Raw genomic sequence first — 18,031 nt, forward strand, 5'->3', positions numbered from 1 at the left:
CCCCCACACTACACCCTGCACCCCACCATACTACACCCTGCACCCCACCATCTCCCCCCCCACACTACACCCTGCACCCCACCATCTCCCCCCCCCACACTACACCCTGCACCCCACCATCTCCCCCCCCACACTACACCCTGCACCCCACCATCTCCCCCCCCCACACTACACCCTGCACCCCACCATCTCCCCCCCCCCCACACTACACCCTGCACCCCACCATCTCCCCCCCCCACACTACACCCTGCACCCCACCATCTCCCCCCCCCACACTACACCCTGCACCCCACCATCTCCCCCCCCACACTACACCCTGCACCCCACCATCTCCCCCCCCCCACACTACACCCTGCACCCCACCATCTCCCCCCCCCACACTACACCCTGCACCCCACCATCTCCCCCCCCCACACTACACCCTGCACCCCACCATCTCCCCCCCCACACTACACCCTGCACCCCACCATCTCCCCCCCCCACACTACACCCTGCACCCCACCATCTCCCCCCCCCCACACTACACCCTACCATCTCCCCCCCCACACACTACACCCTGCACCCCACCATCTCCCCCCCCCACACCCTGCACCCCACCATCTCTCCCCCCCCACACTACACCCTGCACCCCACCATCTCTCCCCCCCCACACTACACCCTGCACCCCACCATCTCTCCCCCCCCCACACTACACCCTGCACCCCACCATCTCTCCCCCCCCCCCACACTACACCCTGCACCCCACCATCTCTCCCCTCCCCCACACCCTGCACCCCACCATCTCTCCCCCACACCCTGCACCCCACCATCTCTCCCCCCCACACTACACCCCACCATCTCTCCCCCCCACACTACACACTGCACCCCACCATCTCTCCCCCCCACACACACACACTACACACTGCACCCCACCATCTCTCCCCCCCCCCACACTGCACCCTGCACCCCACCATCTCTCCCCCTCTACACTACTCCCTGCAGTCCACCTACTGTATCTTCCCCCTTCACTACATCGTGCACCTCACAGCCGCTCTCCAGGTTACTCCACTACACAGGATACAGTGGAAGGTCCTGCTTACAATTAAAGACACGCCTATCCGGTCATGTGACCTTGTGACGTCAGAAGGTCCTTACGGTGTCTAGTATTTAGCCTTTACCTTTACTGTTTACTTAGTTTTTACCCTAAAGGGACTTCACTTTGTACTAAAAAAAACTCATTGCATTTAAACAGCGTGAGACAATGCCCGGTCATGTGTTTCTAACTGGACCTCCAGGTAAAGCTGTTCACTCTTGTTTCAGGCTTGTTGTGATACGTTCTGTGAGGCAGCCATATGCCCCCTATGGGACATCTCTGACCTTTTATGTGGCATAGACATGACTGTGCTCACCACAAGTGTGACTGGCACATAGTGTGCCTACATCACATGTAGAGACGTCAGCCTGGGAGAGCCCTTCACAGGGTGAATCATAAGTGGGAGTGGCCTTTATAAATAGGCAGTTACATATATCCAGAGCCCATATAACAATGTTATACCTCAGCTTGTTATTAGCTAATTAAAATTCACAAATGCGCAATTGTTATTTATGCCATTTAGTGATCACTTTAACCACTTCCGTATCTCTGGGTTTTTATATCCGGAAGGTGGTTGCCTTGTTCTGCAAGGACATACAGGTACATCCAAGCAGATTTCAGCAGCTGCACGAAATCGTGCAGCTGCTGAAACGGGGAGCCAGCTGTATTTTCAGCCAAAGCTCCCAGACAGATGGTACGGAAGGTTTATTATGTTCCCTGCCTTCCTGATCGCTGTGTATAGATCGCATTTATCGCCACCATGATGCGGCTGCCTTCTGACCTGGAAATCATGCAATCCACTGGTACATTTGGTACAAAACTATTTTAAAAAGTTTTTTTAGTATCACTAAACTAAATGAAAAAAACTGGAAAGTGAAAAACAGACACGTTTTCATTCCTGTTTTGTTTATATTTTCCCAGATATAAAACAAATTAAAACACATTAAAGAAAAAAAAAATGACATACAAATAAAGCCCAATGTGTCACCGAAAAAAAGACACAGAAATTAGGTGAATAACGCAAATGATAAAAATGTTACAGTCTCCCATTAACTTCAATGGATTCCTTTTAGAAAATTTAAAAAAAAATATTTTCAGAAAAAGGAACCCATTGAAGTCAATGGGAGGCTTTTTTTTCAGCACTGAAATTCCACACCAAATTCCTCACCATTTTCCCTCGTGTGAACGAAAGCTTAGGGTCCGTTCACACGGAGTTTTTTGCAAGCTAAAAAAAATCTGCTACAGGAATTAGGAAACTTTTTGTGATGCGCTTTTTTACATGATGCATTTTTTGTCACGTTTTTTTTTTTATCCATTTTTCGTTGCATTTTTTTTTCCAGCACAGTGTATGGACCTGGAAACTTCTCTTTAAAAAAACGCTAGCATCAAAAATAGTGACAAAAAAACGCGTCATGTTTTTTCTACATCCCATTGACTTCAATGGGTTTTTCCAGGCAGAATCCGCCTGAAGATAGTCATGTCGCTTTTTATTATCTGCCAGCTGAAAAAAAACGCTAGTGACTCCCATTGAAATGAATGGGAGGCGTTTTTTCAGCTGGATTTTGAGGTGGATTCTGCCTCAAAATCTGCCTGCAAAAACGGCTCCCATTGACTTCAATGGGAGCTGCGCGCTTTTTTTTCCCACTAGCTAGTAGCGAAAAAAGAAGCGAGATGCCCTATCTTGTCGTGGATTCATTTGGGCCTAATCAGGAGCGGGATGCCGCGACGGAATGCCGATGCAATGCATTGGCATCTCATTACAGCTAGCGGAGCGGAAGTTTGCACAGCGTAAACCATTTTTCGCTGTGTGAACATACCCTAACAGTGTGTGTTACTCTTTATTACTGTTTTTTATTTGGAATAACTTAATAAAATTAAGATTCATGATCTCACAAATTTCATTATGATCATAATCAATTATAACAATCTCCTCCTCATTTTTTATCATTATATTGCTATTTGTGGCTAGGCTTTTAAGGGTCTTTATTGAGGCTCTTTATATAATTAAGTGTGTTCTTACCAAGAACTCTGAAAGGGGCTCTATCTTTGGGAAAAGTCATTTTTTAGCTAAGCACATACTTGCATAGCCTTTATAAAGGCTATTCCACACATACCTTTTGTATGTAAATCGCCTCAGTAGTTTTTGAATAAGTCTGTTTTTATTCATATGCTACGTCTGTGTGCACAGTCTGCTCTGTGTGTATAAGAGCAGAGAGATGAGTCATCAGCAGTAGCAGCCTCTCTGCTCTCATACACATAGAGCACACAGTGATCACAGACACTTCCTTTCTAAAGGCTACGCAAATATGTGCTTAGATAAAAATGACTTTTCCCAATGATAGAGCCCCTTTAAATAATAGAAGACTTTATTATACAATGTTTCCTGGTCAGTAGTTATGGGGTCTTCACAACTATATTTAGTTAAAGGGTTATTCCAGTTTATTTTTGACGGTCTATCCTGAGAATAAATCATCATTAAAAGACCCATGGAGAAGCCTGAGATCCGAGACCCCTCACTGATCACCTGTTTGGAGGAGCCACTAGGATAACCATTGAAATGGTCAATCTTTAAAAAAAAAAAAAAAGAGTATACATTTATCAGTATAAAAAATATTTATCTTTGTATCGTATTAGCCAGTGGATATGAAATGTAAAGATTGAGAGTCCTCAGTAGTTGATAACTTTTTTTAATGGATAACAAAAAATGATGTCAGATTGCAAGCTTTTGAGATTACTCCGGTCTCTTCATCAGGCTGGTATAACACAATATCTGAAGGGAAGCAAATTTAGGGCCCCTTCGTATAACGTGCGTCTTCTTACACCTTTTTGCGAGGGCACGCAAAAAGACGCGCGTTATACGAACAAGCCATTGAACTCAATGGCTAACTACATTTTACGCGTGTATTTTTACACGTTTAAAATGGACAGAATACACAGCGCGTAGACAGAATACATGGAGCGTAAACTCCGTGTGAATGGGCCCTTATACAGGAATAGCGTATTTGATGCACAATTGATGGAAAGCAGTATATGCACGGACACGGAAATGTTAGTTGGAGGTAACAGTGAGCTGCTAATAACTATATTCCTGAGATTTGGTGGCTGTGTATAGCACAGGAGAGGGAGGTCTGAAAACATTGAGTTTTAGACGGTTGTCTTCTTGCAATAGTGGATGTAGTTTGCGTGTGATTCCTCTCAGCATCTACAGGTGTGGGTTGTATGTGATGACCAGGGGCACCCGATTGTTTTCCTGTTTGGCATTGCATTTTAACCCCTTAGAGACCCATGATGTAACAGTACGTCATGGGTCGCATGGGGATGTATGGAGCGAGCTCACACGCTGAGCTCGCTCCATACAGGGCAGATGCCGGCTGTATCATACAGCCAGGACCTGCCACTAACAGCAGCGGTCGGTGCCCTTTACACACTGCGGTCAAACGTTGGTTTATGGCTATGTGAATGGAGTCATTGGAAAAACATTTTTAAATGACTCTTCATTGATTTTTATTGTGATCTATGATGAGATACTAATACACACTAACTAACCGCAGAAGTTTGGGTTAACTCTGTAGATATATAATGTATATCTGTGTGGTTTTGTTTAAGGTATTGGAAAGACGACTTTAATTCGAAAAGTCTCTGAAGTGTTGACATCATCTGGAGTTCCTGTTGATGGGTTTTATACAGAAGAAGTCAGACAAGGGCACAGAAGAGTAGGATTCGATGTGGTTACCTTGTCGGGAAATCGGGAAAAATTGGCAAGAATTAGGTATGAAAACAAGAAAAATAAAACCTATCTATTTCAAAATTTTACATTTTACAACTTTTTATTTTCTATTATTTATAGACTGAAAGACTGGAGTCAGGGAATCTAAAAATTACAATTTAGAAAGACTGACAAGTTGTACAGTTTTTAAAACAAAAAAAAAAACTTCTGTTCATAAAATTGAAGATCATGTAGCTAGTCCCTGCTCATATGAAACTGCCTGTGGTCACTAACCTTTCAGACAATTTCTTCTCATTTCGTACAGCATGTAATGCTTATGCTTTCTAATTAAAAATCTGCCTGAAAAACCTCTCGAAAGTTCCTGTCACCAATTGTCTCCCTTATAGCTAATTTGCAGTTGACTTCTTTTTTCTGTTACCAGGAAATTACATTTTGAAAACTGCGCCCTTAAAATAATTTTTCAAGGACCATATTGAGTATTAGTTTTCCCAGATGTGAATGCACAGGGGATTGTGAAAAGTGAATATATAAACTATGTGAAGTACATTGGGTACACCAAATAGCCTACTGTTTTCCTAGTAGCTCCTATGGTTGTGAGGGGTCACTTTAAGCGTCTTTTACCTTATAATCTTTAAATCTGGGATGTACCCTAATATATGCTCACACAGATCGTACATTTCCTTTCTTGCAGCAGCCATTTTAGTCCTGAACATTTAGTAATCGTTGTTTTTTAGTTGTGCTATTGTAGAAGCTATAATTTTCTTTATTTTTCTGGTGAAGTGTGTTTAGTGTGATGACATGTATTTTGTAATGAAACCATTACAAAATTGTATTAACTCTTTCTGCAGGGATTGGAAAAAAAGACAAATTCTGGCATTGCTTTTTAACATTTAAAATTTTTTGCTCACACACAATACAAAATAATGTCTTACCTTTACCTAACCTATATAGTTTTTCTATGCGTTACTAATAGAGATGAGCGAGTAGTATTTGATCGAGTAGGTATTCGATAGAATACTACGGTATTCGAAATACTCGTACTTGATTGAGTACCACTCGCTGCTCGAATGTAAAAGTTCGATGCAGAACCAGCATTGATTGGCCGAATGCTATACAGTCGGCCAATCAATGCTGGTTCTTCTCCTACCTTTAGAAGTCTTCTCTGTGCAGCTTCCCCACGGCGTCTTCCGGCTCTTCATTCACTCTGCCAGGCATCAGGCCTGGGCAGAGCCGACTGCGCATGTCCGCTTGTTGTGTGGGCATGCGCAGTCTGCTCTGCCCAGGCCTGATGACTGGCAGAGTGAATTCAGAGCCGGAAGATGCCGTGGGGACGCTGCAAGGAGAAGACTTCTCAGAGGATCCAGCCCGACCCTCACTCGTGGACTTGGTAAGTATAATTTGATTGAACGTTGCCTACCCCTGAAACGAGCATTTTCCCCCCATAGACTATAATAGGGTTCGATATTCGATTCGAGTAGTCGAATATTAAGGAGCTACTCGAAACGAATATTGAACCTCGAACATTTTACTGTTCGCTCATCTCTAGTTACTAATATTGCAGAATAAAAATGTATTTGGGGAAAAAAATCTGTTATTTTTGGATCACTGTCTCCTGAGGAGTGTAATAATTTAATCTTTCACTTTTATTGGTACCATTTTTTCTACATCATTAACCGTGTGGGATAAAAAATGCTTTAGTTTGTTCTGTTTGTTCCCCAGGCTGCCGAATCTGAATACCGGAATCTCCTGAACACATCGTGGGGACTGATCGGGGGCAAATTATATAGAAAAACCTCTGAGATGCCGTAGTCATGTTTGAGCTCAGCTCCGAGCACAGTGCTACAGGAAAGTTTCAGCTGTAAAAAACGGCTGACAAATGCTATAGGCATGTTTCTGTGTGTGCACTATGCTTATGCCATAATACTACGGCTGTATGTGGAAAGTCCTTTCCAGATGTGCTGTACTATTACAGTGGATGTCGGGAAGTGGTTAAACACGGCAGAGACTCGGCAGCAATGATCGCAGTTATTAACCTCCCTGACACCTCATTCAAAGATGAGATTCAGAACTGACTATTTGTTTTTATAACAGCCGGGAGCCTATTGAAGGCTCCCAGGCTTGTCATTGTATGTATTCAATTACTAGCTGCTCTATGCAGCCTGTAATAGAAGCAGTTCTATTTTATAATGCATTGCAGTGTATTGTATTATTGATCAGACTTCTTGGGGTTCAAGACCACTAGGGGGTCTAAATATGATAGGTGAAAATAAATAAATAAAAAAGATAAAATAAAATAAAAAATTCAAATCGCCCTCCTTTCCATACAACACATATAAAAGTACTTCCCTGTGCATGAAAACTCCTGATCTACAAACTTATAAAATATTTTTCCCATATGGTGAACGCCATAGTGAAAAATTATTTAAAAAAAAAAAAATTAAGAGCCAAACTGAGGTTTTTTTTTCCCATTTCACCTTTTATAAAAATTTTAACCGGTTAAGGACCGCTGGCCGTAAATTTACGGCCAGCAGTCCTGGTCTCTAAGACCAGCCGATTGTAAATTTACGGCCGGTCTTCAGAGACTCACTAGGCAGGGGGTGGGGCGGGGGGAGGGCAGGTATTAGGTGTTACTAACACCTAACCACCCCCTCAACAACATTCAGTCGGACTCAGTTCCGACTGAACGTTTTAACCCTTTCGATCGTGCCGTGAAACATCACGGCGCGATCGAAAGGGATCCGCCGCAGATTGAAGCTGATCGGCACCCCCCGCGGCGAGATCGGGGGGTGCCGATGTCAGTAAAAGGTAGTCTGGGGTCTGGCCAGTGACCCCAGACTACCGTATCCCCAACATACCTGGTTGATCCTGCCGACCGATGGAGGAAGTGAGCGATGTGTCTCACTTCCTCTGCTGCTTGCAGGACACGAGCAGGCTCATGTCCTGCTCGTGTCCTGCAAGCTACTATACAAAATCAGTTGATGCTTTCATGAAAGCATCAACTGATTCAAGTGTCCTAAAGGGACACATGAAAAAGTTAAAAAAAAAAAAAGTTTAAAAAAAAGTAAAGTGTATGAAAAAAGTAATAAAGTTATAAAGCCCAAAAATCCCTTTTTCTCTATACAAAATGAACTATATAAAAAAGTACTAAAAATTAATAAAAACAATGCATATTTGGTATCGCCGCGTCCGTAACAACCTGTACAATAAAACTGAAATAATATTTAATGTATACGGTGTACATCTGAAAAAAAAACCGGAAAAAACCCGCCAGAAGTAGTGACTTTTCACCATATCACCTTACAAAATATGCTATAAAAAGTGATCAAAAAATCATATGCACCCCACAACAGTACCAATAAAAAGCGCAGGTTGTCCCGCAAAAAATAAGCCCTCAACCAACACTGTCAACCGAAAAATAAAAATGTTACGCCTCTCATAAGATGGCGATGCAAAAATCACTGATTTATGTCCCCAAATGTGTTTTTGTTCTGCAGAATTAGTATCGCATAAAAAAATAGTATAAATGAGGTATCGCCGTAACCGTACCGACCCGCAGAATAAAGGGAACATGTTACTTTTACTGTGCGCTGCATGGCGAAAAATTTAAAGGGTACAACTCAATGCCAGGATTTTATTTTTTTTTAAATCCAGCAAGAAAGAGTTAATAAAATGTATTCAGTATGTTGTAGGCACCCAAAAATGGTGTCATTACAAAATATATCACATCCCGCAAACAACAAGCCCTTATATGGCCGCGTCACCAAAAGAATAAAGAAAATATAGCATCTATCAATGTGAAGACAAAAAAACCCAAAATCGCCAAATTATTAGAATACAACTGGCGGCGTCAGGAAGGGAATGTATAAGCTGTGTCAGTGTACTTCAGGAGACACCCCAGATTTACAGCTTACAAGGGAAAGACACCAGAAGTGACCCCCAAAATGAGCCCCAGAGTGACTCCCCCAATCATAGGAGCTACTGGGACATAGTAGGGAATTTGGTGTCTGCAATGTACTCCGCACCGCTTACACATTCCCTCTTCGCCATCCGCTGTGCAGTCATGTCCGGGATACTAATACTCACTACACCCCCTGAGAAATTCTTTGAGGGGTGCAGTTTTCAAAATGGGGTTACTCCTTTGGGGAATCCACTTTTCTGGTACCTTACAGGCTCTACAAACATGGCATGGCGATCAGATACCAAACATCTGAATCTGTACTCCAAAAGCCTCATCGCGCTCCTTCCCTTCTGCGCCCTGCTGTGCGCCCAAACTGCAGTTTATGCCACATGTATGACACATGTATGACACTGGTGTACCCGGGATAACGGACGTAATGTCATATGTGGGTATAAACTGATATTAGGGCACAGCCGGACACAGAAGGGAAGAAGGGTTATTGGGTTTTTGGAGCGCAGACGGTTTGGTTTTGGATGCCATGACACTTTTGCCGAGACCCTAAACTTGCCCCTACAAAATGGGGTTTACAGTTACCTCCAGGTCTCTCTAAAAGGAACATGGCCCCCAGAAAGTCCCTCTAAATCTGTACCCCAAAAGCTAAAAAGCGCAGTGCTCCTTCCCTTCTGAGCCCTCCTGTGTGCCCAAGCAGCAGTTTACACCCACATATATATATTTTTTGCCCCTCGGGATGGCCCCTTAATAGTTTTAGGAGTGCAGGTCTCTGACAACACAAAGTGGGTGCAATGTATGGGGCACCGAAATGGCATATTTCTTTCAAAATTTAAATTTTCATTTTGGACATTCATTTTTTGGAAGCATTTTAGGCACAAAATGATAATACCCCTTGATTCATTCCTTGACAGGTGTAGTTTCTAAAATGGGGTCACAATGGGGGGTTTCCATTGTATTGATACTTTAGGGGCTCAGCAAATGCGACATGGCACCTGAAAACTATTCCAGCCACATCTGCCCTCCAAAATCCAAATAGCTCTCTTTCCATTCTGAGCCCCACCATGTACCCATACAGCAGATTATGGCCACATATGGGGTATTGCCGTGTTCAGGAGAAATTTTGTAACAAACTGTGGGGGGCTTTTAATTCTTTAACTACTTGCAAAATTAAAAATATGGCGCTAAATGGACGATTCATTGGGAAAAAAAGTAATTTTTCATTTTTACATCCCAATGTTAATAAAATCTGTGAAACAGCTGTGAGGCCAAAATGCTCAGTATACCCCTAGATAAATTCTATGAGTGGTGTAGTTTCCAAAATGGGGTCACTTTTAGGGGGTTTCCACTGTATTGGTACTTTAGGGGCTCTGCAAATGCGACATGGGACTTGAAAAATATTCCAGCAAAATCTGTCCTTCAAAAGCCAAATAGCTCTCTTTCCATTCTGAGCCCCACCATGTTCCCATACAGCAGATTATGACCACATATGGGGCATTTCTGTGTTCAGGAGAAATTGTTTAACAAACTTTATGGAGCTTTTTCCCCTTTATCCTCTTGTGAAAATGAAAAATTTGGGGCTAAATTGAAAGTTTATTGGAAAAAAAGTAATTTTTCATTTTCATGCCCCAATGTTAATAAAATCTGTGAAACAGCTGTAGGGTAAAAATGCTCACTCTACCCTTTAATATGTTCTGTGGGGGGTGTAGTTTCCAAAATGGGGTCACTTTTAGGGGGTTTCCACTGTATTGGTACTCTAGGGGCTCTGCAAATGAGACATGGCACCTAAAATTATTCCAGCAAAATCTGCCATCCAAAAGCCAAATAGCGCTCTTTCCATTCCAAGCCCCGCCATGTACCCATACAGCAGAATATGGCCACACATGGGGTATTGCCGTGTTCAGGAGAAATTGTGTAACAAACTGTGGGGGGCTTTTAGTCCTTTATCCCCTTGTGAAAATTAAAACTTTGGGGATAAAGTGACATTTTAGTAATTTTTCATTTACACATCCCAATGTTAGTAAAATCTGTGAAACAACTGTAGGGTCAAAATGCTGACTATACCCCTTGATGAATTCTGTGAGGGGTGTAGATTCTAAAATGGGGTCACTTTTGGGGGGTTTCCATTGTTTTGGTACTCTAGGGGCTCTGTAAATGAGGCATGGTGCCTGAAAATTATTCCAGCAAAATCTGCTGTTCACACACCCAGTGTCGCTCCTTCCCTTCCATGCACTGCTGTGTACCCAAAAATCAGTTTACGCCCACATGTGGGGTATTTCTGTGCACGGGAGAAATTGCATAACAAAATGTGAGATGCATTTTCTCCTTTAACCCTTTGTGAATGTGTTAATTTTAGGTCTAAATGAATGTATTAATGAAAAAAAATAAAATGTCTAAATTTCACTGCCATATTATTTTTATTCTTATGAAAAACTTAAAGGGTTAACAAACATCCCAAATGCTGTTTTGAATAATTTGAGGGGTGTAGTTTTGAAAATGGGGTGATTTATGGGGGTTTCTATTATACAGGCCTTTATAATTCCTTACAGAACTGAAGCGGTCCCTAAAAAATTGGTTTGGGGAATTTTCTTGCAAATCTAGAAAATCGCTGTTACACTTGTAAGCCTTGTAACGTCCAAAATAAATTAAAAGACAATCAAAAGATGATGCCGATATAAAGCAGAGATATGGGAGATAATATTTATTTATGTATTTGGGTGGTATGACTATCTGCCTGAAAAGCAGAGAATTTCACATTTTGAAAATTGCAATTTTTTCCAAATTTCCATCAAATTTCCTAGTTTTTTTTTATAAATAAATACACAAATATTGATTAATATTTACCACTAACATGAAGTATAATGTGTTACGAAAAAAACAGTCTCAAAACCACTTGTGTAAGTTAAACCGTCTCAAAGTTATTGCCATTTAAAGTGACACATGTCAGTTTTGAAAAAAAAGGCCTGGTCTTTAACATACTTTTGGGCCTGGTCCTTAACCGGTTAATAAAAAGCGATCAAAGTAATAGAAATTCCTCAATATCTAAATAACAAGCACATCTAGCTCCGCAAAAACACATATTATGCAACCCTATACATGGAAAATATAAAAAAAAGTTATGTGTGTCAAAATATAGCAACTCCAGAAATTCAATTATTGTTTATATTTATTTTTAAATGTTGTTTTTTTAAGTGGCGCAGTTCACGTCTGCTCATGGGTTTCTGTTCAGGGGTCTGCTTTAATCCGTATAAAAAAGCAGTTACCTTGGGAAACCTGCAGACCTTATAGACTATTATCATGTGGTTTCTGCATGAAAAATGAGAGAAGTGCTGGAGCGGGGAATGGAATTCCCAAATACAGATGTGAACCGGGCCTAAGACATAACAAAATTGTATAGATTTGTTATCCTTACCATCTTTCTGACCCATAGAATACAGGTGACATCCTGACTGTACAGTGAACGTTCTAAAAACAAAGCCCATTAGAAAGTCACACAAATGCAGTTTTTCTCCAGTTCCACTCCATTCTGAACTTTTTTCCAGCATCCCAGGACATTGTATGAAATATTAAATGGTACCGTTATGAAGTACAATTTGTCCCGCAAAAACAAAGTGCATATATGGCTCTGTGAACGGACAGATTTAAAAAGCTTTGTTAAGGTGTTGAGTCAAAATTGTGAAATGACTGTGGGGGGGGGGGGGGAGGGGGGCAAGGGGTTAAGACTGCTAGAGGGGTAGTTTCTTTTTCTGATTTGAATTATACTTTTTGCTACACAACTAATAAAAAAAAATTTAGACATTGTCGCCTGTTGACATGTCCCTCCCACTGATTACAGGTGAAAAAAAATCTGGTCAAAAAAGTACAATTCCTCATATTTTTGCAGGACTGCTTTACACAGTATAATGCCCCCATACATTCCCCAAAGTGCATAATGAAAATGTAGTTACCCCAAAAAGTATAATGAAGCTTTATTACCTTTATATAGTATAGTACAAAACATAGTATAGTATAGTATAGTATAGTACAGTATAAAACAACTTCCTAAGGTGCTTCCTAAGGTGTGTGAGGATGCTTAGAGAGTATTATATTGCATGGGGGAGCACTAAAAAGGTGTTATGATACCTTCTTAGCAACCTCATACAGTATTCTGATCCCTCACTGCCTATAAGACAAAATAATGCCCTTTTAGTGAACAAAGTATAACGCTCCATTAGTGCCTCTTCATACCAGTTACCTGTTTGGCATCCAGACAGAATATGTGGCATTGCCTGGAGCCAAACAAGGGTCAAGCCTGAGAAGGATCAAACTTTTGTGATTAATGAACATGATATCGGCCATTACCTGTCGGACTAATAAAGCAAGTATGTATTCAACAGAGGCATCATGCAGGCCTCAGTTTGGGGCCGCACACAATTGGCAGCACATAACCTGAAAGAATATGAGGGTTAACTTTTAGCATGTTGGAAAGTCTAGATATTCTTGAAGGGGTTGATGTTCTTTCCTTGTAAGCAATGGGATCATTGAGATATGATTATTGTGAAAATATTAGCACTTTTACAAGTGTTGGTTACTTTTTCAGAAGGGACTCCACCTTGAGAGAGCTTGTACAATATTTCAAGCACCTTAGAAAGTTGGTTTATAAATTCTGGGTTAAGTTTGCTATTGTCTTGGTTAAGTGATGACCTTGTAAACCTGTTGTAGTGTCAAAGCTTCACAGATATTGGCAATAAATTACTCTTTCCATCAATTATATTTGAGATAAAACTGGATTTTAACTTTCTAATCTTCTTGTTCCGTAATGTATAGATGAAGCTGGGAATAGATTCAAGAAAGAAATTGTTGTGTCAACATGTTTATGTTGCTCGACTGATAGTGTTGCAAAAATGGATATCTGGTATGTCCTCTTACCTGGAGGGCTGGGATACACTGGTGCACAGGATAATGCAAATGAATAAATTAATATAAAACAGAAGAAATTCCTGTAAAATGATCCTTTTGGACAAGTTGGGGAAATAAGAGTTACATTTTCTACTTTTTTTGTCCTATGCAGAAGTGGTAGGGGGTGAGTAGAGTATTTATAATGCTGCAAGTACTTATAATATAGCATCTATGTAGTAACTGTAATATTGAACTTCTAATAAAGATATTAAATATAGAAACAGTAGAGTGAAAGTAGCCTTATCCTTTATACTGTATTAGGTTTATAGGTAATGATTTGTGTTTTCCTCTTTCAGTGATGACTTAAATAATAAGAAGCCGGTACACAGAGTTGGGCAATATACTGTGGACATCAGTTCATTTGAAAAAGCAGTACTTCCTGTTATGGACCGTTTTGTAAGTTGTTTTTGAGCATCTTGACTTGACATGGTAATTGTATTATTATCAAAAGTTTTCAGCATAAACCCGTTTTCTACAAGGTTAAAACAAGAATTAGCATTAACCCCGCGCTTTTGACTTTTTTTTTCCTGCTACACAGTTCACCGTACAGGAAAAATATTTTTATAGATTTGTAGACCAGGTGTTTTCGGACAACGGGAAACCTAATGTGTATGTGTTTCACCGTATTTAAGTACTTTCATATGTGTTCTAGGGAAAAGGGGCGATTTGAACTTTTATTATTTATTTATTTATTTATTACTTAAAAAAAAAATGTAATGCATTTATTACACCCCCTAGGGGTCTTGAACCCCAGGGGGTCTGATCACTAATGCAATGCATTTCAATGCATTGCAAAAAAAAAGGGCAATTCTATTGCAGGCTATATAAAGTAGCCTGCAATAGAATCCATTCAATGACAGGCTGAGGACTCCTTCAAAAGACTCTCCGCTGTCATGGTAACATGTAACATTTTTCTTGTATGTCTCATTTAACTAATTTTTGCGTCTTTTTTCGGGGACACAGAGGCCTTTATTTTTATGTTGTTTTTATTTTCAAATGTGTTTTAATTTTTTTTATATCTGGGAAAATATAAACCCGATAGGAGGGAAATTGTGTCTGGTTTTCACTTTATTATTATTTTTTTTATTTAATAACACAAAGTGCTACTGAAAAACTTTATAAAATAGTTTTTCCTCTCTGTTACAATAATTTTTATTTTTTATGATGTTGTCGGGGGTAGAGCTATAACCTTTAATAAAAGCGTTTTATTAGCGTATTATTTATTTAAATAAATTTTATTTTCATTTTTTTAACTTTTTTTTATTATATATATAATTTTTTTTTCAGATTGTGTCCCCATAAGGTCATAAGAGACCTTTGGGGACATCTGATCACTTTTTTTTTTGTTAGGGAGGCTGATTTTCCTTATAACTGAGGCTGCTACATTTAGCCTCAGTTGCAGGAGGAATCCAGCCTCCTGCACACTGTTCTTTTTTTTAAACTCGTTTTATTGAAAAAGATGTAACAATGAAACAATACACTCAGGAGTACACATAATCAAAACATACAAAATAAAATACAATGAAAAGGAAAAAAGTCTAAACAAACAAAGATCCACCACACCGCCATCCCGACCCAGGCTAAACCCACCCCGCCTACAAAAGACGGAACAGAGAGTAAAGCAGTCCAGACAAGGGGGAGTACAGCATCATCCGGTGGGTAACCATCTTACTATGTGAAGGCGCCTAGTGCTGAGCGCATCGAGGAGGCAGAGTATTGGGTATTAGGAGAATCACACCATGCTCCCCACACCTTGGTGAATTTTTGGGGGCAGCCCCTACCTTTATATATAATCTGGTTAAATGGAAGAATAGAATTGACCAGCCTCCGCCATTGAGATACTGATGGGGGGCGCGGGGCCATCCACCGCAGGGCGATGGCCTTCCTGGCATAGAACAGACATTCCCGAAGAAAAATCCGGGTGTGATGCTGCCACAACTCCTCATCCAATACACCAAATAAACAAACTTCAGGGGAAAACGGGACAGGGCGATCGAGGACGTCTATCAGGAGATCAACCACCCCTCTCCAGAAGGTCTGCACCTGCACACTGTTCTTTACAGTTACAGAGCTGATCTGGGTCCTGTAGGACCCAGCAGCTCTTGTAAGACATTGAGCCCGGCGGATCACGTGAATGCCGGGTCAGAGGGCGGCCGCATAATGGCGGCGCCCATAGCCGTGTATACATCCGGCTCCCAGCTTCAGCAGCTGCACGATCTCCGTGCAGCTTCTGTGTTCTGATTGGACGTACCGGTACGTCCTGTCAGAACTAGGCAACCACTATCCGGTCGTTTATAGTCTATGGGCGGTCCCGGAAGTGGTTAAAAAAATGTATTTATTTTTATTTATTTTTTTACTAATTTATTAGTTCCCCTCCCCAGAAGGCTTGAACTTGCAGTTGTTTGATTCCAAGTCGCAAAGACTGCAATACAATTGTATTGCAGTCTGTGGAAGATTCTCTACATTACTATTGAGGCTGATCATAGACCATAGTAATGCCTACGGTCAAAGTGGACTGTGATCAAGGGCACAGCGGAGACTCAGTAACTATGGCAGCGGCTCTGCAGCCAGCATCCGCCGTAGTAGTATGACGGATGTTGGGAAGACACCCTCTCCTAAAAGCCCAGAGCTTGCAGCGTTGCCCCACTTCTGCCATCACCATTTTCCTGCAGCAACGGCCCCGCCTCATATTCAGACTATAAAGATGCACCCCCCATTTCCCTCCCAGATTTTTTGGGAAAAAAGTGCATCTGATAGTCCAAAAAATGTGGTAAATCCAACCATTAACAATATATTGATCCTAGGGCTCTCGACTATGTGCTAATGAACGTTAATTTGACACCTCGGGTCCTGGATATGGGGGCTAAATAAAGCGAGCAAATAATAATGCGTCGTTAAAACCTCCTAGCCTCACATTAATTAAGAATTAAATCTAAAGATCCATTGGGCATCTTTTTGGAGTATAACGTGATCTCAAATACCCCTTCATGGTGATTTGCTTTCCTGTTTCATCCCTTGAAATTATACGGAGAAAGGGAAGCCCTTTACAGCTTTGTCTGCTGTCTCTTCTTCTCATTTCCTGTATTCCCCCCCACACGCACACACACACTCCAGCTTAGGACACTATGAGGTATCACAATACTTATGCAGATCAGATAATATGTACATTCTTGTAGAGTTATCTGTGTGTTTACAAAGAAAGATAATAGACAGGGCTTTATCAGCAAACTATAATTTGCTGAACTGATTATCCTGCCAGCAGAGCAGTGAGTGACTTCACTTTTCCTATCTCACAAGTCCGTGGTTGTGGAAGCGCTGTGTAAACAATGGGAGGAATGAACTTTCACATAGCGGGAAAACAAAGCAGCATTTCTAAGACAAAATATATAGGAAAAGTCTTTAATTAACATAAGCTACCAGTATAGATAGGATACCTGAGGTGTGACTAACCACTGTCATCTATAGTGCACACAGTCAAGGCCGTAAGTGTTGGCACCTCATGAAACTTTTTTGAGAACTGAATTATTTCAGTGTTTTGACATACATTTGTCTATTTCCTTTGTGCATATTAGAACAACACAAAAAAAAGCCAAAAATCATATAATTTCACTAAAAACTCCAAAAATAGGCCAGACAAAATTATTGGCACCCTCAGCTTTCACATTCTCTGGAAAAAAAATAACTGAAATCGATCGCTTCTTACACCTCTCAACTGGAATTTTGGACTAAACTGCTCCAGGTATTTCATATTTGAAGGGTGCCTTTTCCCAACAGCAATTTTAAGATCTCTCCACAGGTGTTCAATGGGATTTAGATCCAGACTTATTGCTGACCACTTCAGAACTCTCCAACGCTTTGTTTCCATCCATTTCTGGGTGCTTTTTTTTGTTTGTTTAAGATTGATGTAGATTGTGAGCTCCATATAGGGATCACAATGTACAATTTTTTTCCTATCAGTATGTCTTTGTAGAATGGGAGGAGATCCATGCAAACAAAGGGAGAACATACAAACTCCTTGCAGATGTTGTTTGTGGCAGGATTCAAACCCAGGACTTCAGCGCTGCAAGGCTGCAGTGCTAACCACTGAGCCACTATGTTGCCCCTTTTTCTGGGTGCTTTTTGAAGTATGTTTGGAGACATTGTCCGGCTTTGAGACCCATGACATAGGACGCAAACCCAACTTTCTTACACTGGGCTATACATTGAGACCCAAAATCCTTTGGTAATCTTTAGATTTTATCATGCCTTACACACAGTCAACAAGATGTTTTCCCACTTACTCGTGTACATTTTGACAAACTGCAGTCTAGCCTTTTTTATGTCTCTGTGTCGGCAGTGGGGCCTCCTGGGTCTCCTACCATAGCGTTTCATTTTATTCAAAAGTCGA

General features: G+C 41.0%; 1 protein-coding gene across 1 annotated transcript in view; it reads left to right on the top strand.

The window, feature by feature from the left end:
• The first annotated feature begins 998 nt into the window (after window positions 1-998).
• The window catches only part of NTPCR (nucleoside-triphosphatase, cancer-related), a 28,373-nt gene continuing 11,340 nt past the window's right edge, over window positions 999-18,031 (top strand). Inside the window, exons 1-3 of the mRNA XM_075267810.1 lie at window positions 999-1,274; window positions 4,679-4,841; window positions 13,941-14,040. Of these exons, the coding sequence (XP_075123911.1) occupies window positions 1,241-1,274; window positions 4,679-4,841; window positions 13,941-14,040 (297 nt within the window). The 5' untranslated portion in view covers window positions 999-1,240. The remainder of the gene's footprint in view (window positions 1,275-4,678; window positions 4,842-13,940; window positions 14,041-18,031) is intronic.

Source organism: Leptodactylus fuscus, chromosome 3 (assembly GCF_031893055.1).
Source record: "Leptodactylus fuscus isolate aLepFus1 chromosome 3, aLepFus1.hap2, whole genome shotgun sequence".
In the NCBI taxonomy this organism is placed as follows: domain Eukaryota; kingdom Metazoa; phylum Chordata; class Amphibia; order Anura; family Leptodactylidae; genus Leptodactylus; species Leptodactylus fuscus.